This window comes from Notechis scutatus, chromosome 2 (assembly GCF_049901735.1).
Source record: "Notechis scutatus isolate UNSWTSFEM ecotype Mainland chromosome 2, rNotScu1.2, whole genome shotgun sequence".
In the NCBI taxonomy this organism is placed as follows: Eukaryota; Metazoa; Chordata; class Lepidosauria; order Squamata; family Elapidae; genus Notechis; species Notechis scutatus.
In genome coordinates, this window is record NC_142010.1 from 77,645,146 (window position 1) to 77,669,140 (window position 23,995).

The 23,995-nt window shown below is 37.8% G+C and overlaps 1 protein-coding gene across 8 annotated transcripts; it reads right to left on the reverse strand.

Moving 5' to 3' along the window:
* Positions 1-470: 470 nt before the first annotated feature.
* RUFY1 (RUN and FYVE domain containing 1) lies at positions 471-22,340 on the reverse strand. Of its 8 annotated transcripts, none has more exons than XM_087955204.1 (18): positions 22,108-22,340; positions 15,895-16,065; positions 15,236-15,353; positions 14,674-14,775; positions 14,216-14,339; positions 13,558-13,619; positions 12,981-13,046; positions 12,618-12,687; positions 12,009-12,110; positions 10,554-10,670; positions 9,757-9,924; positions 8,527-8,624; positions 7,407-7,526; positions 5,506-5,635; positions 4,168-4,262; positions 3,342-3,390; positions 2,840-2,917; positions 471-1,136 (listed from the first exon to the last, which is right to left on the reverse strand). In XM_087955204.1, the coding sequence occupies exons 2-18, from the start codon at positions 16,049-16,051 to the stop codon at positions 993-995; spliced, it is 1,800 nt and encodes a 599-aa protein (XP_087811330.1). In that variant the 5' UTR covers positions 16,052-16,065; positions 22,108-22,340; the 3' UTR covers positions 471-992. The 8 variants fall into 8 exon arrangements, with proteins under 8 accessions (XP_087811330.1, XP_026542264.1, XP_026542256.2 ...); XM_026686479.2 differs by having other exon boundaries at positions 15,895-16,068; XM_026686471.2 differs by having other exon boundaries at positions 22,059-22,340.
* Positions 22,341-23,995: the final 1,655 nt, after the last annotated feature.

Genomic DNA, 23,995 nt, shown 5'->3' on the forward strand with positions numbered 1-23,995 from the left:
ATAGATTTTAATGACTATTCAAAGTTATGAAAGTACTAATAAGTGACTTATGATTGTTGCAGCATCCCCGGGGTGATCAAATTGGGATGCTTGGCAGCAGACATGCATTTACAATGTTGCAGCATCATTGGGGGAGAGGGGGTGTCACATCACCATTTGCAACCTGCCAGACAGTTATGACAAACACATCAGTGGAGGAAGCTGAAATCGCTTAATAACCAAATGATTCAGTTGGCCACGGTGATTAACTTAATGACTGTGGCAATCAAGCTTAACTATGACCACTGCATTCACCAAAAGATAATTCATCCCAATTTTGGTCATAAGAAATCCGTATTTCTATGGAAATCCTGGAAGGACAGATCCATTAGTTTCTGCAGTATACACTTTTTAAGTTCATAGATAATACACCTTAAAAGTGTGCAATACTTTATTAATTTAATAAAAAAAATTAGTGATGGCGGAACGTATAACAAGTGTGGATCAGTTTTATTGCGTAATCACAGATAACTTACAATATGTTATTCTGTTCACTTTTGAAAGATTTAGAAGGCACATCCAAGCATACATTCTTCAAAAATTGCTTCCATAGATTTAACTTTTAAGATAACATTTTCATTTATTATATACAGATCAACAAATTTTGGTTAACTGTTACAGAAGATAGATCCATGAAGTATTCAGAAAATTAATTTTGTTTTAGAGCAAATCTATAAACCTGAAGTATAAAGTTAACATCCAAACAATAAATTTTTTGAGCTTAAAAATAAGTGTGTGTACCTGAAATTGTGTATTTTTGAATATGACATTTTGCTGGCACTTAATCTATAAAAAAATAGTTTCCATGATTTTGGTATCCCATTTTTATAAATTAAATCTTTTCCTTTTTGAATATAATATACAGTGCCGTATATGTTAATAGAATTTAGAATATTAAAAAACTATTACATGTTGGGTTCATTCCCTAGTCTTAACATTCTGGAATATAGATTTTAGGAAGAATTTGATGAACACCTCTGAAGCAGTAACGTATGGCAGGTATCACAAACTCGTACAGGCTTTGGATATGATGGAAGTGCAAGTTCATTGCTTGAACAGGTGTTACAAAAGATGTGGCCGCAGTTTCGACAATGGTGCTGCAAAAACAGAAAACATTATTACTAACATGATTTCAAAAGGAGCTCTAGCTCTGAAAAAGTTGCATGGGAATCCCATAAAAACAGTGGAATTAGAAGGTTTTGAAGTGCTGCTTTGGTCATTTCCTGTTCAATGTAGGCCTCCAAATAAAATATTCTGGGAACATAAACTGGAAATGGACTACCTCCAGAATGCCTCCAAATACATGTTAAAGTTAGAATGTTCCGGGAATGCTGATCAATACCCCTTTCAGTCTTCTAAATAAAGTTCTCTCAATGTCATCTGGGACACCGTCCCCTATCCTGCTGCTCACTCTGGATATGTTCCTAGACACTTGGTTAGAGTGGGTGGCAGGTCCTGCATTTAAGTCTTCTGTTCTATGTCATTTGTGTGTTTTTAATTGTGTAACACCAATAGATGTAGAATTGGGCATTCTTGTAAATGTCCTAGATCCGTGTTTTTAGTCCTGATAATCCTCACTGCCCTTTTTGAACCTGTTCCAGTTTCTCTGAAGCCTTAAAAATGGAGAATTCAGGGAGATACAGTACCAGGCTCTGACCCGCGGACAAGAAATGTGCTGCTGATTTCTCTGAACTGTGAAATACAAAAGACTTGGATTGAACTGGAGTCAAAGGGACATGTTTCAGGAACAAAGAAAAGGAATGTGAGGTGTCCTTGCTAAAGGTTAGATAAGGAGCCACATGTTTTAAGTCCCTTCAACATTTGTGGGAACTTTAAAATGTTAGGAGAATGTTATTCCAGAGGGCAGGTATTGCTATAGAGAAAGTGTGTTTCTAGGGTCCTGGAATCCAGAGTGAAACAATGTTGCTGGATTGAATTGTCTTTTGAGTAGATAATATGGAAGACAGGAGGTTCCCCAAGGCCCTAGACAACAACCAACACTAATTCTCACCGAGAAGCAAACTGACAACCAGTGTAGTTCACAAAGTGGAGTTACATGGGCATTAGCACCTGCACTATTGCATCCTGGACCAGCTGAAGTTTCCAGGAGAAGGAGCCTCATGAAAAGCACGTTGCAGTATTCAAGCTGTGAAGTGACCGAGGTATAATTGACTGCTTCCCTTTCCTAAATCTAGAAAGGGATTTAACTAGTGTTCCAAATGAAGCTGGACAAAAGCCTTGTCTTTGCTCCCACCTGTTCAAGCAAGGAGTCCAAGAAGACCCCTAGATTATACACCACCCTTGATTGGGGAAGTACAATTGCATTCAAGGCCAACATTGGATCCCTGACTGGTCAAATACCCATCACTACGTGGTCTTGGTAGCAACAAGTTGGAGATGGCTTCTTTCCATCCAATCCCACAGACGGCATTAGGACAGAACCATTTGGCTGACTTCAAAAGATACAACTGGTTTCATCAAAACAGGAGGATTCGGACAGCTGGAAAGTAGCAACAAAGCATCTGTACCTCTTAACCTTTCTATTGAGATTCTCAATGATACAGGTTGTCCCAAAGGTGCTTTCCCAAAGGCAACTTTGACTTTTTTTTTCCCTTTGAAAATGTTTCGCTTCTCCAAGTAGCTGCTTCTTGGATTAGAAGCAAAACGTTTTCAAGGGAAAAAAGTCTGATTGCATTTTAGAAAACATCTTTGGGACTTTAATTCTATTTTATCAGTGGAAAAAGGCAGTGATAAAAAAACTCAGGATAAAAATATAGTAAATAATGGAGTGTGGTATTACTTTTCTTCTTGAAATGGAGAACTCCTTCTCACACTGCTTGCAGTTAGTTGCTTCATCATCTTTTAGCCATGCATGGCCCTAATATTTAAAAGTAATAGGTTAATTGAATTTATATAGGCTCATAATGAAATAAAAAGATCTAGGCAAATTTGAAAGTTACTGTAAATTACATATCTAACTCCCCAAATAGACTTACATCAACCCTTAGCTATACATTAGATCAAGACAATTTGAATGTTGGGCAATTTGCTCCAAAATAAACATGCACAGGATTGTGTTGCATGTTGGAAAAGAATATACTAACAATAACTTGCCAGAAATTGGTTGGTTGACTCATAAATATTTAAAGAACAAGATACAAAGATGCTATGTCAATACTTTTCTAGCTTTACTATTTTGTCCATGACATTCCCTATGCTACACGCTGATAAATGGAAAGATGTTAATAAAATGAGTTATAATTTCTTAAATGAACCTAAATATATCACCGAATCAACAGTACCTTTAATGCTTTATTTACTTCTTTAATATCTTCCATCTTAAGTTTTGATCTGGAAAAAAGTGATATTTTTAGTTGCCTGATATTAACCACTACAACTTTTCTTCCCATTAAAATATTGACTTGCCTAAAGAAACATCACTGTTACTGATAGAGCATAGGTGAAATTCAAATAAGGAATTCAGATCCTTTATTACGCTGCACTAACTTTTTGACATAATAACGTATCTACCAGGGACAAATCCAAATCCAACATACAAAAGCCCCATAACAATCGCCAATTGCAGCTGCATTTTCTTTGTCAATAATACATTAAATTCAAAACAATATTTAGGCTATTTCGTATTTCAGTTACAGCCAGAGCTTCACCCACAAGATTTACTGATTCATTACAAAAGGCCAACAACTTAAGTGTCAATTTCAACTTCTCTCCCGATAGTTCTAGAGTTGTCATATTACTGGTGACCTGAGTCTCAAGCTGCTGCTTGAAATGGTACCCCTTGCAGCAAGGTAAGATTCATCCTGTCTAAGGTGGGTCTCTCTGGTAACAATCCATTACTCAGAAGAGAGGAGGCTTCGTGCCATGGTTCTTTTTCTCTCTGGCCTTACCCTGGAGACAATTTGGTTCCATTGGAAAAAAATCTTCTAAAAATTATCATGAGAGGCTTTGGGGCATTCGTGCAATGTTGCTAGGATTGTTTATGTAGTTTTAATTACTTAATTTATTTGTTTGTTGAATACTTGTATTGTTGTACCGAATAACTGTTGACCAAAGAGTTGCAAGATGTGGTGGTACAATTAATAACACAAATTATTGAAATACACTTACTGGCTTAGATGAAGCCCCATTTCTTGAAGGGCTTGTTCTTGTTCTTCACAGATCTTTTCTAGCTGCTGCTTCTCTTCCTGCAGTTTTCGCAATTCCTATGCACACACATACACACACAAATGAAATGGACTACACTATAATTCAACTAACTAGTTTCCCCACTTTTCCTATTTTATATGAAGTCTTTTACAAAACCTAAAAGAGAATCTATTTTCTCTCACCTATGAATACCTATATTTTACTGGAAAGCCTATTCTATGCTCCTATTGCATTAATGAAAAACTACAGTGGTTTCTATCATGAAAACTCCAATGGGCCAGAGAACTTGTAAGTAGAAAGGCCTATTGTACTAACCACAAAATGTCACAAATGCAGTACACCTTTTTAAAACATGAAGCTATCATCATCTAGAACAGTATTTTTTGAACTTGGCAAAAAAATTTATACCTTCAGGTCCCAGAATTTCCCAATAAATGTGTTGAGTGGGGAATTCTGGGAGCAGATGTCCATATATCTTAGTGAGGTTCAAAAACACTGGCTCAGAGTGATTGGTCCTTCCCAAAATTACATTGTAATTAGCAAATGTCCTGTAAAACATTGAGAGGATGGAACGGAATGGTGTAATCTATTGACCTTCAATGTAATTCCGCTATGCCTTAGAAAAATCCCCCCCTTTTTTCACTCTAGGGCAGAACGTTTTCTCTCATCATGAAATATCTAGCTGGCTTAACCATGTCCATCTTCTCTAAAATATTGTGATTCCCCATTCTAGTTCTCCCATCCTTCTTTTAATCTCTCATCTTCTTTATTGCACACTCCTTTACTCTGCTTGGGGATTGAAAGGGGAGCCAGTGATTCCCTTAGAATAGGGGTGTCAAACTCAAGGCCCGGGGGCTGAATCCAGCCCACAGGGTGCTTAGATCTGGCCCTTGGGCCACCCTGGAAACAATGAAGGACTGGCGTGCAGTGAAAACAACTTGGGACGGCTATGCATGGCCTTCCGACCTGTTTTTGCTGGCAAAAGTGCACTTGATCCCAAGACGAGGCATTGAGAAATTCCTCCGCTAGAGACAAGTGATACCCACTCCCCCAGCCCTGCCTGGGCCACCATGAGTGATGTTGAGGTGGCCATGCCTACTCTGACCATACCCCACTCCCGGCCCCCGAGGTCAAACAACCCTGAGGTAGCCCTCAGTGAAATCAAGTTTGAGACCCTGCCTTAGGAGTAAACCAACAAAGACCATCATTTCTGGGTAGAAAGTAATTGTGCTACTATGAAATCATAAAGCTAACTTACCCTCTCTCTCTTGAAAGAAACTAAATCATCACATGCCTTACCTTTTTCAAACCTTCTACTTGCTGCAGTTCAGCTTTCAGCAAAGCTGTAGTGTCTTTCTCATGGTGTAACTCTCTCTGCAGACTCTGTCTCTGTTCTTTCTCAGATTTTAACTCTCTTTCAATAACTGAACTGCAAATTAAAAGAAAGCACAACGAAGTCGGAAACAAAACCTATTTTCCAAAAGAATTTACCTTATTAGCATTATGGAATAATTTTGAAATTTGGCAGGAGTTTGGACTTTTCCTAAGGTTAAAAAAAGGAGTTTTTTTTTTTTGGTTCTGTGAAAATAGCCAGTAGGCTCCAGAAAGCTACTTCAAACATTTCAAAGAGCTTGTCCAGAGACATTCTTTTTAGTTCAAAAGCATATTCTCAAAACCCTTTTAAAATTGCTTCTAGAATTTTATTTATTTCTAGAATTTTGAATCAAAATCCAAAATATCTTCTTACTTCTTGAATACATGTATGGAATCCGAAACCAGAATTGATTTACAATTTTTACCTAGTCTCTGAAAAATCCTCTGAAAATTACTTTTGAGATTGTCCAAAATTTAAACAAACAAACTTTCGCCTTCACCATCATCTCTAAGTAGACGTAAGAAACACCAAATTTCTTAGGTACAAACATAGCAATAAGATTTCTAGAAATGATATTTCCCAAAAAAATCATTGCTCATACCTCAGAACGGAGACTTGGTAATATAACAAGAACCACACTATCAAACAAATGGATTGCTAAGTGAAGGAAAGGAAAAACTTTGGGGTGGCGATTTGCTCTAATCAAAACCTGTTGCCCTATTACATGTAGTCTTTAACTTAGGACAATTTAATGAGTTTGGAATTATGACAGCCAGGGAACAGGTACCTGAAAAGTACTTCGGTCAAAAAACATTGTACCACCTCCCTGAGATCACATGATTGTGATCTGGATGGCAATTGTCAAGCAATCCACAGTCACGTGATTGCTATTTGCAATCTTCTCTGCTGGCTTCCTCTGAAAGTCAATGCGGAATCCAGCAGGAAAGGCTGTACGCTGCTGCCTGCTGCAGAGCTGAGATTCTGGCGGGTAGCTTATTTTTAAGAGTGAAAGAGCTGTCTGCCAGGAGGGAACATCAGCCTGAAGGAAATCTTAAGCTCTGCATGGAGCAGAGATTCTTCCTTGCCCATAAGGAGCAGAGAGAAAGGGCTGCTTGCTGAGGGGAGGGAACTCCTCTGGTAAGCTGTGCAAACGGAGAGCAGATCCCTAAGATCTGAGCTCCATTCCTGCAGCTCTTTGGAGGGGTTCCACTCTGCACAAGGAAGGGAGGGGAACTTCTCTGAAGGGCTACAGGAACAGAGCTCTGACCTTTGAAGATCTGAGCTCTGGTCCTGCCGCCCTTCAGAAGGATTTCACTTTTGCATTTGGAGGGAACCTGAACTCGACAGGCAAGTGTTTGTATGTCTGCTTAACCAGGGAGACGGCTTAATGACGGCAACCTGGACTGCTGGGATTAGTCACTGAGTGAAGCAAAAACGTGGGTCTCATTTAATGACTGCTTCACTCAGTGACTCAATTTCTGGTCCCAGTTGTGTAAGTTGAAGACTATCTGTAATTTCAGTGCAAAAATATTAATAGTACTAGTTCCAGTTTAAGTAGGTAAGTATCCAATCCTTGGGAAATACAATTTAAGGAAGTGAAGTCCTCTTCCACCTCTTGGAACATCTCCTTTTGGAGCTGCCCTATGGTAGCCCATGCATAAGCCTCTATTAGGTGGGCACTGCTAGGGCAGATATTCCTTCTTATCAGGTGCACTTATCTGCGGGGGTGGAATTTGTGAACCATTAATTGTAAACAGAATGTATTTCTTCTATTCAAAAGAATACGAACATAAGCTTAAACTAAGGTTATATAAAATAACAGTACCAGTTGCTATCCAGTTGGAGTAGTTGCTGCTTCAAAGCCTCAATTTTGCCCCCCAATTCTTGCTTCAATTTGACATTTTTCTCTTCTGCAAGCTTCTTGGCCTTGTCTGCATGTTGCAGTCTAAAGTATGAAAAAGAGATATACTGACACGGCTGTGAATGTTACTTTTTGCACCACATCAAAATGACAAGTTTAAAACATCAGGGACTAGATCCTACGTTCAAATGAAAGGCCATTTCATGCCTCCTGCATCGTGGAAAGATGTTATTCTTGATAGGAAGAAGTTGCCCAGAAAAAGAAACAAACAAATTGACATATGACTCTGATAATATCTTTGTTTGAGGTAATCCTTTGGCTTCTACCATGCTAAAATTTTGAGGACCTCTGCCAGCAGCAGCTTCAAGGAATTAATTGCTAGGGAGTGCAGAAGAACTCACCACAACAGCTCCGATCATAAAATTTTATGATTAATTACCCAACGCCAGTTCTATATAAATACCCTTGTTGAAAACAGATATGAAATTGAATTAATAATTTTTTATAAGATATGGATCTGATTCAGCCCCTCAGTCTCAGTTTCTTGTCTCAGTTGATCACTGATTCATCCTCCTGTGACCCCTTTTCCCTTCTCTTCCATATATCAACCTTCATCATATCCAATTAAGATTTTGGCCTCTCCAGCTTTGTTCATGCATTCTGATCTATGAAATTCTGTATCACTGCAATATAGAGACTAGTCGGCCTAAAAGACTTCTCCATTACCCATTTCTATTTGACAGGGAAGCAAGCAGGACAATAGGCCTGATAACACCTTTCCAGGTTTTCTTCTTGTCAGAATATGCCAGGGCTGTCAAACTCCCATGGGCAGGATGTGTCATATGTTGGCCACACCCATGCCCAGTTTAGCAAAGGAGAAAAAAGTCCCGATACGTTACATGACGTCATGAGTTTGACTTACAAGGCTCTCCAAGACTTTGTGGGGGGAAATGGACAGCCTCAAGGGGCACTGTGAAAAACTGACATTCATGCGTCATTAGAAGCAACCTGTCTGAACTATGATATGCAGAACACTGCAAAACTGCTAAGGTCACACGTTGACCAGATATGTGGAAGTAATCACCTGTCCTCCAATTGTTTCACAGAAGACATCATTTGATCTGTTTTGCCTTCAAAGGATGATATTGCTTCTTTTTTCTGTTGTAAAGAACTCTCTGCAGTCTGGAGCAAAAACAAATTCAATCAGGTAACTTTAAATCAATCACTTCTTATGGCTTGGAGGGCTATAACAGTTCAGAAAGATCCTTTTCATATTTTCTCTTTAAAGGTTCTCTTAATTCTAATATAGCAAGAGTTAATAAATCTCATGGCAAAACCCAAGAAACTGTCTTAGCTGCAATATTTCAAAAGGAAAAAAACTGGGAAATAATCCAATAAACCTACGTTTATACCCAGATTGTAACAATAAAAAAAAATAACTTTATCTTTGTAGTGCAGAAATGAGTGCTTAATTGGTGGCTGAAGGACATACTTTTCTTTCTTTGCTTGGCAGGTCTGCAGTGGGTGGAACTTAATTTATATCACAGGGCTACCCGACAGGGCTACCTGCATAAAAACTTCTAGTAATGTTTTGGCTAGATGAGTGAAGGATATTGAATGTGGGCATCCCCACATTAAGCTTCTAAATCATTCCCCAAATCAAGAATAAGGAATTCTTGCAATTTTCGTTTTTTCCAGTCGGTAAACTAACCAAGTTAGGAAAACACATTTACTTCCTTTTGCTTCTGTCATAAGGATATCACAACTAAAAAACCTGAGGAAGTGACCTATTATTTGCTTTTCAGCTATGTGTGAAGAACCCCCTTGTTTGCCAATAGAAGACATCCTATAGGTGAGATTGAAGACTAGTTTAGATAAAGTGATCCTGGTTTCATAATCTTTAGTTTATGAAACCAGGAATGAAATCTTGGCCTGAATGCTTTTTCTTACCTCTCACATGGCCATATATTATTCAAGTCAGAATTCCTTGCTATTTCCATGAAAAGGAATTCTGGCACAAAATCCAGAGTTATCCTAACTTAACATCTTTATTAGTAAATTGATCTTAAGCTGTAGCTCCCTATTTGGAATACAACAATCAGGATGTCTAAGTTAAAATCAGCAATGGAAGCGAAGATAGGATGAGAATATGCACATTTTCAGCTTCATAAATAACAGTGAACATTGCATCAAACTTGATCAAACAGACTGGACACTTTAACTCCTGGGTTTTAGGACTATTTGTGGCCATAGCAAAGAGAGTCTTGAAGGTTTTAGGACTATTTGTGGCCATAGCAAAGAGAGTCTTGAATACCTGAGATTTATTGAACATCTGCAAATTGATAGCCTTAACTTCCTCCAACTGCTGGCGAAGTGCAACCAAGGTATCTTGTTTTTCGTGAGTATCTTTCTCTAGAAGTTTCATGGCAATTTCCATCTCTGTTTTCATTGCAGTTTGAAGCTCCAATTCTTTTTCCAACTCCTTAAAATTACAATACAAGCTGCATACATAAAACACTTCATGTACGTCATGAAAGCTCAATATATTATTTAGGGCAGCCTTGCTCAATTTTATGCCCTCCTGAAGTGCTGAATTGGGCTACCTTCTATAGTTCAAGGCAATCGGGGAAGGAAGTTTTACACTAAATAAATAAAAGGATCTTTTATATTTACTTGTTACCTAGTACATTCCACCCACCCCCAATCCTCTTAGCTAGGATTCAAAGGGATTTATATACATATGGACTTTTCATACTCTTCAACTCTTTCTAGTACTTCCCAGGCATAATTGGTTATGGGCTCTGTATTATGTTCAAACAACAATATTGCAGAGAAAAGCAAAACAATGATCTCTGCCTAGCTTTGGACATAGCTTTTTTAACCTTTACTAGTATATTCCTGCAACCAACTGAAAAATCTACTCTTATATTCAGTCCCAATAAAAAAGCCAGGTTTACACAAATCCATTTTTGCATCATTACATCAATCAATATTTGTAAATGATTATTATTTTATATGAACATATATTTATTTTATATGAATAAATTTAAAGGGGAAGTCTAAGGACTATTGAACATTTCCACTGCCAGTTGTTAAATTATGAGCTCTCACCATTCGAATTCTTTTCTCCTCTTTTAATTGCTTCCAGACATCACTGTACATTTCATCTAGGCCTTGTCGTGATTGTTTATAAGTTTCCAGTTCCACTTTAGTGTCCAGTTTAGTTACCTAGATTAAAAAGTGGGTGAATAATCTGCTAATAGATTGAAGACTCAATGTTTCTATTGTATAAATCAGAGGTAAGATTATCAATGGATACCGCAATCAACAAGTTATCTTACACCTGTGAACAATATGAGCAACAAATGCTAAAGACTCAAGGACACTGATCTTTGTTAGTTTATGAAACTGTTGCAGTTAGTTGGGGAAACAAAGCAAAATACTCATTTTCATCCATTCATTTTCCTGGAAAAATGTCAAAGAAAGTTGATTTCTGCAAGAGTAAATGGGGAAGCCCATTCTTATAGGAGCTGTTATGCATCTCAGTATATACAGAAGAGCTATGGATGAGGAAAGTAGCTGGAAACTAAACTATGGATAGTATTTCAATTTATACTTAATGGTATTAGTTTTAATGAGATGCATTTGTTAGATTTATATCTTGCCTTTCTTTCAAGAACTTAAGGTAATTTACATGGAGAATGCCCTTTACTTTGTCCCCATAATAACTAATCTATGAAATAGGTTGGGCTCAAAAAGTGTGACTAGAGTGCCCCAAAGAGATATCATGGCGAGGGGTGATCTTTGGTCTCTCTAGTCCTAGGCCAATATTTTAAGCAGACCACCACTGAACAAAGGTCTTTAATTTGCAGAAGGAAACAAGGAGCTATCCTGCTAGAGATCTTCACTACCTTCATTCCTCTATGGCACTTGGCTCTCATTGCTCAAATAACATGGGACATTCCAATGGGGCTTTTAATGGAAGGGGAAATCAGAGAAGAGTCAATTGTTTTCAGATGTACAGAGATACGAATTTAAAGCATTATCATTTTTCTCTTCTTATCAAAGGAATAACCGAGCACAAATCTGTGTCTAACCTACTACTTTATCAAAATGATTATCTTGTTGCAAGTCACATATATAGGAGTACCTTTTTGTACCCTTAGAGATTTTATATACAGTAGAACCTCGGGTCACAAATGCTTCTGTTTGCGACCAAATCGGGTGACAACCAGAATTTTCAGAACAGTTTTGCTTCTGGTCATGAACAGATCTTCAGGTGGCGACCAAGCAAACCTGAAAATTGCCATGGTGATTTTCCCTATCGCGGCAATTTCTCCTTCAGCATTATTATTTTTTTGTCTGCGCATGCGCAGACAGTCGGGCTTCTGGTCACGACCAAATTGAGTTGTGACTGTAGTCCTGGAACGGATTACGGTTGTGACCCGAGGTTCCACCGTATGTATGTTCTATGCATTTTTTGTGTTAGAAAGAAAAAATAGGTAACATTAAAAATAAGCAAACAATTAAGGCTCCTGTGTAGTTTTAGGCTTTTCAGTATCTGACCTCAGCATACTTTTCACTGCGTTCACGAATTAATTCGTTTTCCTGTTGCAGGTCCTGTTGTTCTTCCTGAAGAGCTTTGATTCGATCAGTTGCTGCTGATAGCTGGCCAATGGTAGAAGGAGAGTGATTAAAAAATGAAACATTTCCCCAAATGAAACATTCATATATTATCCCTCTGTTCATAAAACTCTGCTACTCAGTAGTGCCTCAAATGAATATCTGACAAGACTGCATTTCAAGATTTAACTGAGTAATTATGTTCCTGTTCCAAAATAGGAACTAATTACTATTATGCTTTTTCATTAAAGCACTATTCCTTTCAGATGACAGCATGAACTTACTCTGTTCTTAATAATCAATAAGATAGGTTTGGAGCTCGATGACGTAACTTTTTACACCCATAGTATTTGTTTTCTAAAAATCCTGATGGAACCTATAACTTGTTATAAAAGTAGCTTCCCACGTTCCTATAACTAAAAGTTACAATCAATCTATAAGTTACTTTCTTTATTTGTATCCTGTCTTTATTCTCTAGGTTTTTTTTTCAGATACATGTCTGAACTATTTAATTTAAAAAGTAACTGAAAATATGTCACAGTGACCACAAACCTCTTCCTGGAGCTTGGAATTTGTTTTCTCTAAGCACTCTATCTTGCTCTGAAGATCTCCAACAGTGCAACTATAATGAAAAAGACTCAGTAGCTGTATAATAATTCTAACCATTTCATCCCAAATAGAAAAATACGTTTCTCAAAACAATTAAGAGTCCCCAAACTAATAAAATGGTCTAATCCAAGGCAAAACTTGGGGTTTTAACTAGAGATAAGGAGGACATAAGGTCTAGAGATACTAAAACTTGGAATAGTAAGGAAAAGAGCAAGCTTTTCTAAGTCGATACAACAATTCTTTATGCAAGAATTGTGGTCTTCATATGAGGGTGGGGGGAATAAAGTATTAACCAACAAACTATACCTTAAATGTCGATTAAGTTCTTCAACATAATGTTTCTGGTCAAGCACAGCAGTCATTCCTTCATCTCTGACATTAAAAGAAAGATCATTGTCTTTTCAAAACAGCCAACTCTTTCAAGTAATATGTTTATATTTAGAATGGTTGTTGTATAAGAAGATATATAATCATTGTACATGCTACAAGTACACATCCTGAACACCATAATCAATAGGTATAATAATTTATTTTTATCCCACCTTTATTATTTTTATAAACAATTCAAGGCATTGAACATACCTAACAGTCATTCCTCCACTTATTTTCTTCATAACAACAATACTGTGAGGTGAATTGGGCTGAGTGACTGGCTCAAAGTTGCCCAACTGACTTTCATGCCTAAGGCATTAATTACAACTGCCTAAGGCATTAATTGCCAAATTTACAGCGTTTTATAGTTTTCTCCTTTTTAATTTGCCTATTTCTATTCTGGTTTCAATTTTTCTCTTTCTAAGGTAATTAGGAAAGTTTAGACTTAGCTCATTTCTGATACAGTTTTCCGCTGTACAATTTTGAAAAGCAGAAGCTTAACTATACATACCCTTTGTCGTTATCAATGCATTGTGTATCCTTAAGGTACAGAGAAAAATCAATCACTGCTACCTGACAAGAAAGATAAATTTCATTAAATTATAGTGTCTCTAATACAATTCACTGTGATGTACTTTTCATACCCTTTTCACATTCAAGGGAATTAAATGCAAAGGGATTCAAGCCATTAACATAGTCCATTGATTGCCATTTCCCAAGATGAACTCAAATACTTGTTTTCTTGATATAGTACTTTGACAGCACTAGTGTCCAGTGCAAATAGCCATACAAATAGAGAGGCTGGTAACAACCATAGAGCACACCAGCTAAACAAAACTGTTCCCAAAAAGGAAAACATGACATGACCAATGACACTCATTACAACCAAGCAAGAAAAAGGATCAATAAATTGCATACATGAACTCTGTAGGAGGAAGAGGATGAGCACAAGATCCAAAAAGTGGCCACCCAATTTGCATAGATTCAAATTATTGCTATTTTATTATTTGTGGTTTTATGTTGGGACAGAACTTCTGTAAATAAGCCAGCTGTAAATGCAGTTATTACATTTTCAGAAATATCTAAAACAATATGAATTCAGCCTGATTACCCTTGGTTCAGGCCTACAGTTGCCACTTGGGACTTAGTTGAAAGGAGACCATTTTTACCTGGGAATCCAAGTCTTCTCCTTTTAAACATAGATTTGCATCAATGACATTTAGTCCCACTAAAAGGCCCACAATCACAGCTCCTTCTTCTTCCATCATCAAGGCATCAGGCTCGTAATATTCACTAGGAAAGGAAAATATAATGATTTAGAGAGGAATATTTTACTGGTCATCACAGTAAAATTCAAAAAGTTTTTTCCCCTAAACTAAATGTCTCTTATCCCAATTAATATTCTGAATATAAACATTGGGCTGGATTTAGCCCAAATGGAAGAGTTTTTTCTTTTTCCAGGAGTTTCAGTTGTAATAACATGTTTCTGTCAGAAGAGTGACAGGAAGAGGGAATAGCTTGTTCCTATTTTTCACTGGCAGGAGCGATCCTGACTTCTTGATCTAATTTAACTCCTTCTCTTTCTGCACAGTAATAAATTTTCTTCCTGAAGAAAAATCCAAAATACCTCAAGAGACACTTGTGATCCAAGAGCACTTTCAAGTAGTCTGCCAGTTTCTTTTGCATCACTGCAAGATAAAGCCAAGCTCTGCCTCTTCCGATTGGAGTCCTACAACCCCACAGGAAAATCACTGATTAAATACGTCAAATTGCTCAGCATAGAAAAGGAATGAGAAACAAAATATTGCCAGGTTAAATATGAACAATAATTGCTAAACATATCAACCATTTCTCACAGAAGATAATCTGTCAGAAGAACTTAAAATACTTAAAGTCTGTCCATTTTTAACTTAATGCTTTTTCTTTAGGTTGAATAATTATGCCACTCTATCATTAGTATTAATACTTCACACAGATGATTTTTGAAAGACAATAAACAAAAAGTAATACAGGTTAGTAGTTTTACTCTAAATAAAAATATTCTGAATTACAATTCTTGTGAAAACAAACTGCTTTTAACTGGTGATCAGCAAAGACCATCTGATTATTACTACTAGCAGTATTAAAAAGATAAAAAGCATGCATTATTTTAAACAATCCCAATTAATGTATTATATGTGTCTACTCACTTTAATTCTGGCAGATTTCTGACACTTGTTGCCAAATCTGATGCCTCTGGACAAAGTTTCTCCACTAATTCTAAAGGCCCAAAAAATGATTTGTTCTGCCCAATAAAACTCTTCTTAGCTAGATAAAGGTAGAATGGAAGGAAAAACATATTATTCTACTTCAGTTCATATAATGCAGATATCTACAGATGTAACTTAATTGGACTGTACTTTTAGACAAACAGTAAAAAAAGTCTGTGATATATTCTGAGTGAATATATCAGACTTTCCTATATATTAAAGAAACTTAATATACAAATAACATACTTGGAATGTCTATTTTCATATATACCTTAATAATAACTTTTGTTTCCCTAATGCAGACATATTTGCATAGGTAAATATGTCAAGCTATGCATTCATGTTTAAATATGTTTTTTTTCTTTTTTCCATTGCTTCTATGCATTTTCTCATGGTTCAATTACAGAAATTAACTACACCATTCTAGGTAAGTTTTGTAAATATCTGGTGGCTATTTCAGTTGAATGGGGACAGCTAAATAAAATAAAGAGCCTGGTGTCCTTCAAATATTCTTAACCAATAAAAATAAAGTGAACAAATAAGAAAAATATTATGCTTTCAACCATACAAACATAAAATCAAATTTGAAGCAAACTCACCTTTAAGTCCATGCTTGAGACAATGTTCCAAAACAATAAAGAACTGTTGCAGAGGAGGGAAGTCAGAATCAAGAGTCCTCCCCAAACTCAAAGCTGACTGGATTAAGATTTTAATGCTCAATTTCATCATATTCACAAGATTGGAACGCTCTTCCATTGTGTGGGATCTGGCTGCTAAACACATATAGACAAGCAGAGGTGTATAAGAAAGCAAAGCCTTGTAATAGATCTGTAGGCTTACTCTGAAAATGTGAATCCACATAAATATGCCTTTTCCTATCATGCTAAAAAAACAACCTTGCACCTGGAATAGCATACATAAGGTATTATTCATAAAAAGGTCCAAAGTTTTTAGTTCATGTTTATGCAGCAGAAATGCCCAGCAATAATGGGCTCTAAATCAATATGGTAAAACACACCCAGGTACATGTGTGCATACCTAAATGTGAACAGTAAGAACTATGTCACTACCATTGAGTTTTGGTATCTAGTGCAATAATCCTTAAAAGCACACAAATACACAGGTACTTTTGTGCTACTCTCCCCAGAAGGATGCTTGCAGTGCAACATTTTAGAATAGAATTCTTTTCATCCCATTTCATGTTCCCTACAGGAATGGCAATCATGGTTGCTTATAAACACAGACGGAAGAAATCTTTGTAAGCATGTTAGTACAAAAAACAGTCGTGGCTATAGAAAATAGTCAAGGTTACAGAAGAAACCCCCAGGATTCATCCTTGGCCTTATTCAGACGTTACAACGAGAAAGCAAGCGTTGCAATTTCCTCCGAAAATAGGGAAAAGAAGCAGTTTTCCATAGCAAAGAAGGCAAAGTCATGGGCCTCCTCGTTGCATGGGTTTTCTCCGACGTCCCACTTACAGACGTACAACGGGCTACTCAGTCAGAAAAGCTTCCCCGGCGGCGATTCCCCGTCTCCACCTCCCGGAGTGGATCACGCGTATGCTCCAGCCTTCCCACAGGCAAAACTGTCATTTCCTTCCTCCCCCCTCCATTGGCTTCTCACCTGCACTTGCGTTACCTGAGCAACACTTCCCACCCACTCCACGTTCAAAGAAAGACCTCTCATTGGACAAACCACACCGACTCTCTTATACCCTTTCTGCAAGCCAATTACAACTCCGCATCAACCATTCCAAGGGCCCGGATTGACTATGCTCTCTTATTTGCCTTGTTATGTTTTGACAGGGGAGAAAAATGTTCACGCTCTCATCCCGTAAACTCGCTTATCATTGGACACGGAGGCAAATTGACTCAGCGAACTCCCGAGCCATTATAAACAAGAAAGCGGAGGCGCCATTTTAGTTGTAGCTGTTTCTGGAGATTGACGTTTTTTAGGCTTTCTCCCTACGCGACCGGGTGTGTGTGTGTGTGCAATGAGCGGTGGGCTTTAGCTTCTATTCCTATTAAGAGTCACTTCCCTTTTCCTAAGGAAACGTAACGTTTTAAGATCAATTTTCTAAATGAATTCAGTTCCGCTTCCCCACACTCTTAATTTTAAGAATCTCAGAATCGTAAGAATTGGAAGGGGCCATTATGTACCACCTCCTGCTCAATCCAAAGTGGAGCATCTCTGACGGACCTCTCGCCGACCTAAGGCAGGTTGGGAGGAGAGTCACCCCTTCCCCTACATTAGATTCATTCTCGAGGGATTCTGCTCCAATATTTGCGCTGTGTCTTGCAGTATTGCTGTTACTCCCCCCTTCCTTTTTCTGAAAATGAACCATCTCTCTAGCTAGGTTAGCATGCTGGCTGGGGAATTCTGGGAGTTGAAGTCCAATTAAAAACAAAACAAAAACCAAGCTGGTTTAATACAACATAAGTACCCTGAGCAGCCTAAATTAAAGCACCTCACAAACACTATTCCTTTCACAAGCAGGACTCACAGGTGAGTGTGATCACCTGGACTACAATAATAGCTATAAGACATCGCAGACAGAACCTAGCAATTATGTTTTGATTTTTGTCTCTATGCTGTGGCTGGGATACAGCTATCAAATTTGTTTTTCCTGGCAGATTGTATAGCCAGATTCATAACATGAGTGAGAAGTAGCATTTCTGTCAGTTGTATGATGTATCACGTGTATTGGTACCCATGTGGATTGTGCAGTAGACAAAATGAAAGGTGAGCAAAAATCAGAAATTTGATTTTAGAAGCTTGCAAGCTTTTTGGAATTGTTAAATCTGCATATGTTCATATATTACTTTTAAAACTTTAAATAAAATACATAAAACTACCAAAACAGATGTGATGGATGTACAGGGAGAAGATTCATTTTTCCAGGAGGAATTTGAATACACTTCAGATTTAACCCTAAAAATATTTATAGCATGATATTACACTAAATCCCCACTTTAATATTGTTTATTCTAGAGTATGGGTATGATTGCTGCTTTGTTTAGAAGCAATTTAAGTGTCCTCCCTCTCACAGTGCCTGGAGGCAGTTAGGGGCTGGATGGGAAGCAACTGGTTGAAACTAAACCCTTGCAAGACTGAGTGGCTCTGGGTTTGGAGTTGGTTGGCTCAGGGTGAATTTCCACCTTTGGTCTTGGAAGGGGTGGCACTACCCCAAACTGACCCCATGCATAATCTAGGAGTGTTCCTGGACTCATGACTCCTGCTCAAAGAGCAGGTGGCAGTGGTGGCCAGGAGGGCTTTTGTGCAACTGCGGGTTGTGCACCAGTTACACCCTTTCCTGGATCAACGGTCCCTACTCACAGTCACTCATGACCTAGTTACTTCCCATCTTGATTATTGCAATGTGCTCTACATGGGGCTGCCCTTGAGCATCCGGAAGCTCCAATTGGTGCAAAATGCAGTGGCCCGCATGGTTTTGTGCAGACCCTGGTATGCACGTGTGCTACCTCTCCTGCAGGAGCTGCATTGGTTGCCGATTTGCATCCGGGTGCAATTCAAAGTGTTGGTTGTCACCTTTAAAGCCCTTCATGACTTGGGACCAGGTTATCTGAGGGACTGCCTCTTGCTGGTCACATCTACCCGACACATCAGAGCAGGGAGGCAGGGAATGTTGCAGGTCCTATTCCTGAGGGAGATACATCTGATGGAGCCCAGAAGAAGGGCCTTCTCCGTGGTGGTTCCCTCTCTCTGGAATATCATTCCCGCAGAGATTAGAATGGCCCCCACTCTAGCACTCTTTCAGAAGGCACTAAAGACCTGGTTTTGCCAGCGGGCCTGGGGAACCCAGAGCGGGATGGCTCATGTGATCTGCTGTTGTCGGGGCAGAAGGTGAGAGTTGGGGGATGAATTTTTTTTCCAGATTTTGTTCTATTGTACTTTATTAATTTATTTGATTCTGTTAATTTTATTTTTTGTTTTAAATATGGTTTTACATTCTGTAAGCCGCCTCGAGTCACCATAGGCGAATAGGCAGCAATATAAATTCAATAAATAAATAAATGTTCATTGGTGTTGGACTTTATGCATCATTGTGCACAGCATATCAATCTTAATGTATTAAAACTTGCTGAGTATTTTCTTAAAATGTGGCTGATTAAAGTAATGACAGCCTTTTAAATCATATTCTCCACCAAGAACCTATTTCAGAGAGGATACACAATTTTAAAAAATAAGAATTTGTTGAGATGAAGTATATATTTTTTGCATATCTTGTTTTCTCTTACTTGAAAACATTTTTCTATTTCTAATAAATGTGAAGTTCCCTAGCCACCACTTGCAGTTTGCTTGGCAAGATTTTTGGGAAAGTTGTTTTCCATTGCATGTTTCCTAGATTTGAGAAAAAGTGACTGGCCTAAGGATACCCAGCTGATTTTGTGCATAAGGCAGGACTCAGTCTCCTGGTTTTTTAGTTTGGTATCTTAAACCACTATACCAAACTGGTTCTTCAAGACAAAATATTCTAATTAGTCTAATACTGTATGTTATATGAACCCAGCTTGGGGGGAAGGGAATCAGCTTATAACTTAATGTTTCATGCAAACCCAGAATATTGGCTTAATTGAATAAACGATGATTTAGCTACCATTGTTAATGCCAATTTTCCCCATATCCATAAATCAGTTAATGCTAGATATCCTGCAAGTTTAGACACAACAATGCCAAAATAAGGTATTAGTGTAATCCTATACATTCAACTGCATATTTGGCTAAAGTATAAACACAATAATCTGTTGTTCAGTATATACTATTATTGGAAAGCATAATTATAAAATGAAATGATAAAGGGTTAAATTATAAATAGGAAACTGGCAAAGTTTAGGAAATTATTGAAAGAATATTTTGTTTCTGACTGAAGTATGAATAATAAAACATTTAGTTGTATTATTTTCATCTTAAAGTCAATTTTCTTGAATTGAAATTAAATAATTATGATTCCCTTGGCAAAGTAGAATTTATTAACATATTTATATTTCTTCTCAAACTCTTGGTGTGCTTTTTTCTTGTTAGAAAAAAGTAATTGCTTTTTGGGATGACAACTTTATAGCTTAATGTTCCAGGAATTAGGATATGCTTCATACATATGCACTTAAAATCATTAATACCCATTAAATCTTGGTAAGTACTAGTACGTCTGAAATAGTCTATTGTATACTACTTTAATTCTCAGATTCTGATGAATATAAATATATGAATTTACATTCCATTCAACTGATTTCTCTGGGTCATTAACACATTTTATTTCTGCCACATAATTTATACATGGAATTTATTCTACTCATGCCTTTAGGACTTGAAATATATTTATATAATCATCTCACTGGAAAATTTGCATTGATAGGACAATACTAAAATTCTTGCAGGTAATCAGTTTTATCAAATTTATTTTTGAAGTTGATTGTTGTTAATACATTTATTTTGAAGCAAATAAATCTTTTTTTCCCTTCTAAACACACACATTGGATTATTCGGACTGCCACAACAAGCCCTTGCAATTTTCTCGGCAAAGGTTTTCAGAAGTGCTTTGCCATAATCTCCTCCCCAGGGTTGAGAGAAAGTGATTGGCTTCAACCAGATGGTTTCATGCCTTGGGCAGGACTAAAACTCATGGTCTTTTGGTTTCTATCCTGATGCCTTAACCACTACACCCAACTGTCTCTAAATAATGCTTACATAGGAATCTTAATAAACACAATGAATCTTCTTCCATGAATGTAGAAATCTAAGCCTGAACACTTTTGACCAGACTGGTATTTTTTCACATGGAAAGATTAGGGCTGTGCAGCAATGTACATTTGAAGGAGAATTTGATTTGAAAATGTGTGTGGGTGTTCATGTTGCACCCAACTCCTTTCAAAGAAGCTGTACCTTTTCCTGGGCTCCCTGGGATTTATCCTATGGAAGTTGTGTGGAGGCTGATATACTCTAATCTTTTTGAATCTGAATCATTGCTAATGGTTATATCCTAAAGTGCAGGGCCTAAGCTAAACCATATCTCTGTCAGCACCATGTTTTGTTTCTCCTATTAATAACTTATATTTTATTCCTTTTCAGTTTACTTAAGTTTGTATATTAAAATTTTCTCTTTGGAAATGTACTGTAATATGTAAGCCTAGACACAATGTAATTTGCAACGAACTTATCTCAGCATTATTTATAATCTGATAGGCTTCAACATTTAGCAAATCAATATAAAACGACAATTTATATACAGCAGTTTTTCATTTGATATTTTAATTCAAGTGAGACTGTACTGTACTGTCATATAAAGAAAACAAACCAAGTCATAAATGTTATCCAGAGCCAAGGGAAAAAGAATGAGTCTAAAACAGAGAATCCCCTACCTTTTTGTCAAGCATTGAAGGATCAATTCACAATAAGCTGTGTTAGAAATATCTAGAAATAACTAGAAATGTTTTCTAGAATTTGCCCTTGAATTTATTTTTCAACATGTGGAAAACATTTCCAGGCATGTGCAGAAAACTTAACAGAATGAAGATGGGATACAAGGAAAAGCTCCATATCAAAGGAAAATGGCCAAGACTGTTGAACCTGGGCATTTCTTCTAGAAAATGCATTTCTCTATAATACATTCTTAGTCAGACCCTGAAAGTCAACTCACCCTGAAAGTTTTCCTTACCCAGCCCCTCCTCTACCTTGAGAAAAGCCACTTACTCGCTTTACACCCCACACCACCTTTACCAAAGACAAGCAATAAACATAGCCATACTTTGTTTTGCTGGGCTGTCATTGCTGAGTGGTTTGGGAATGAGTCCTACCGAGGCTGCAGACTTCAGAGCGTTTCCATAGCTCACTACTAAGTTTTCCGAGGCTTTCTTGGCCAGGGAGAAGATGGGAGCGGACCAGCTGGCATCTGGGCTCCCCTTCTCTTTGCCATCGCTTTTCAGCTGAGAGGCGCTGGGGATCTGGGCGCGATCAACGACCTCAAAATCTTCTCTCGATCCAGCCCCAAGTTCCTCGCCGCTCTGCCCGTTTTCGGCCATCTTTCCTTGGGTCATATGACGCCGTCAGGAGCCCCAGAACTTCTTCCGGCAGCGGCGCTGCGAGTTGGCGGCCGAAACTCTGTAAACAGAAGCAAAACCCCAAGAAGCGCCTTGAATGAAAGTTTACGTAATTGACCTGCATTGCTGTCCCCCCGCCGTTCATCTAGTCTGGGTGGCCTCTCCCCAGCTGCCGGACTCTTTTTCTCAAAATTTTTGACTCGGAGGAAATCTCACTTATGTTTAATGAGGTTCATTTCCCAATATGTTTTCTGGGAGACCGTCCCGGAAACTGGTGGGAGTTTGGTGTCCTCCCTATACACACCGCTTTTCTTATTACCGCCCCCGCCGCCTTCGACTAAAACCCAGCAGGTTGATGAAGAACGATCAGTTACATCAACGTAACATCGGTGTCAAAACAAAACCATAGCTCCCTTTGAAAGCCCAAATGAAAGAGATGGGCCCGAACACCTTTCCTTAGTTATGACGTATGTTATGGAGGGAAGTGGGGGAGAACCGTCCGAAGTTATACATTTTGAGTTCACGTGCAAATATTTCACTGTTTTATATTTTGTATGGTGATCCGTGTAATCTTTCTTCTAAAAGCGCCTACATTATGAGTCATCTGAAGTGCGTGCCTTGTTCTAGCTGCAGTAAGATGTTTTCCAAACAAGAGCCCTGGGCGTGGGGAACTTCCTTTAAATCTTTTGTGCTTCCTTTAAATCTTTTCTGTAACAGGTGATACCATCAGTTGCAGAATGAGTTTCGCTGCCCTCTAATGGAGCGATCTGGTAAATGTTGAATCTCTTGATTCAAACGTTTTAGAGAGCAATCTAATTTGTTACAATCCCACAGCTGGAGAACTTTAGGTAAAGTGCATATGAAGCACCTCTTTAGAAGATCTTTCATAGGGAAGAAGGAAGTTTCATGCCCATTTATATTTGTGAGTGGTAAGTCAGGCTGTACTTACTTTGGACAATTAGAACATATGATTCAGAACTCATTTAAGCATAAACCCAGAACCGCTTTGCTATTTCTTAAAGTAGCCCATCTCACTATAATTATTCAACATTCAGTCACTTGTTTAGATTGGATTTGGCATTTTTGTACACCTATCAAGTGTTTCCCAAGGACCTGGACAAGGCAGATGTTGTTAAATGTTAAAGGTGCTGTTGCAGGATGTAAGCTATTCCATGTAAAGCTGCCTTTTGCAGTTGATTGATGGTGATGTCAATGCCGATGGTGTTTGAGTGGCGTGTATTTGTAATTGGTAAATAACTTTTCTTTCCTCAGTTGCTAGCCCTGATTGCTTAGCCAACAGTCCTGAATCCTGTAGCTCGTCAATAAATTTCCAGTCACACCTAGTGTGGTCCTTGTTGACTTGGGGGACCCGTAGTAGTTTTCTGTTCAATTTAGAGTCTCTTTTCATAGTGTTTTACATAATACTGATTTCTTCTTAAGTCCTCAAACAATGTATCTTCACTCAAATAAAATATTTTTAAAGATAAACTTTATTATAGTATTAAAAGTAGTAATACTATACTTTTAATAAATGTAATATACTTTTACATTTTCACAGCAGAAAAGAACACTGTAAAAATAGAGATACATCAGTTTCTCTCCTCTTTGCTGTATACAAATTACAACACTTTCTTCCAAATCATAC

Bases quoted from the DNA above. Each gene is read 5' to 3' on its own strand.
- RUFY1 (XM_026686464.2), bottom strand. From the start codon at position 22,332: ATGGCCGAAAACGGGCAGAGCGGCGAGGAACTTGGGGCTGGATCGAGA. The intron at 12,688-12,980 runs GTATAGTTTGTT...TTTTCATTATAG, and splicing joins GAACTTAATCGACATTTAAG to TTGCACTGTTGGAGATCTTC. The intron at 2,918-3,341 runs GTACTGTTGATT...TTTAAATATTAG, and splicing joins AAGTAAATAAAGCATTAAAG to GGCCATGCATGGCTAAAAGA.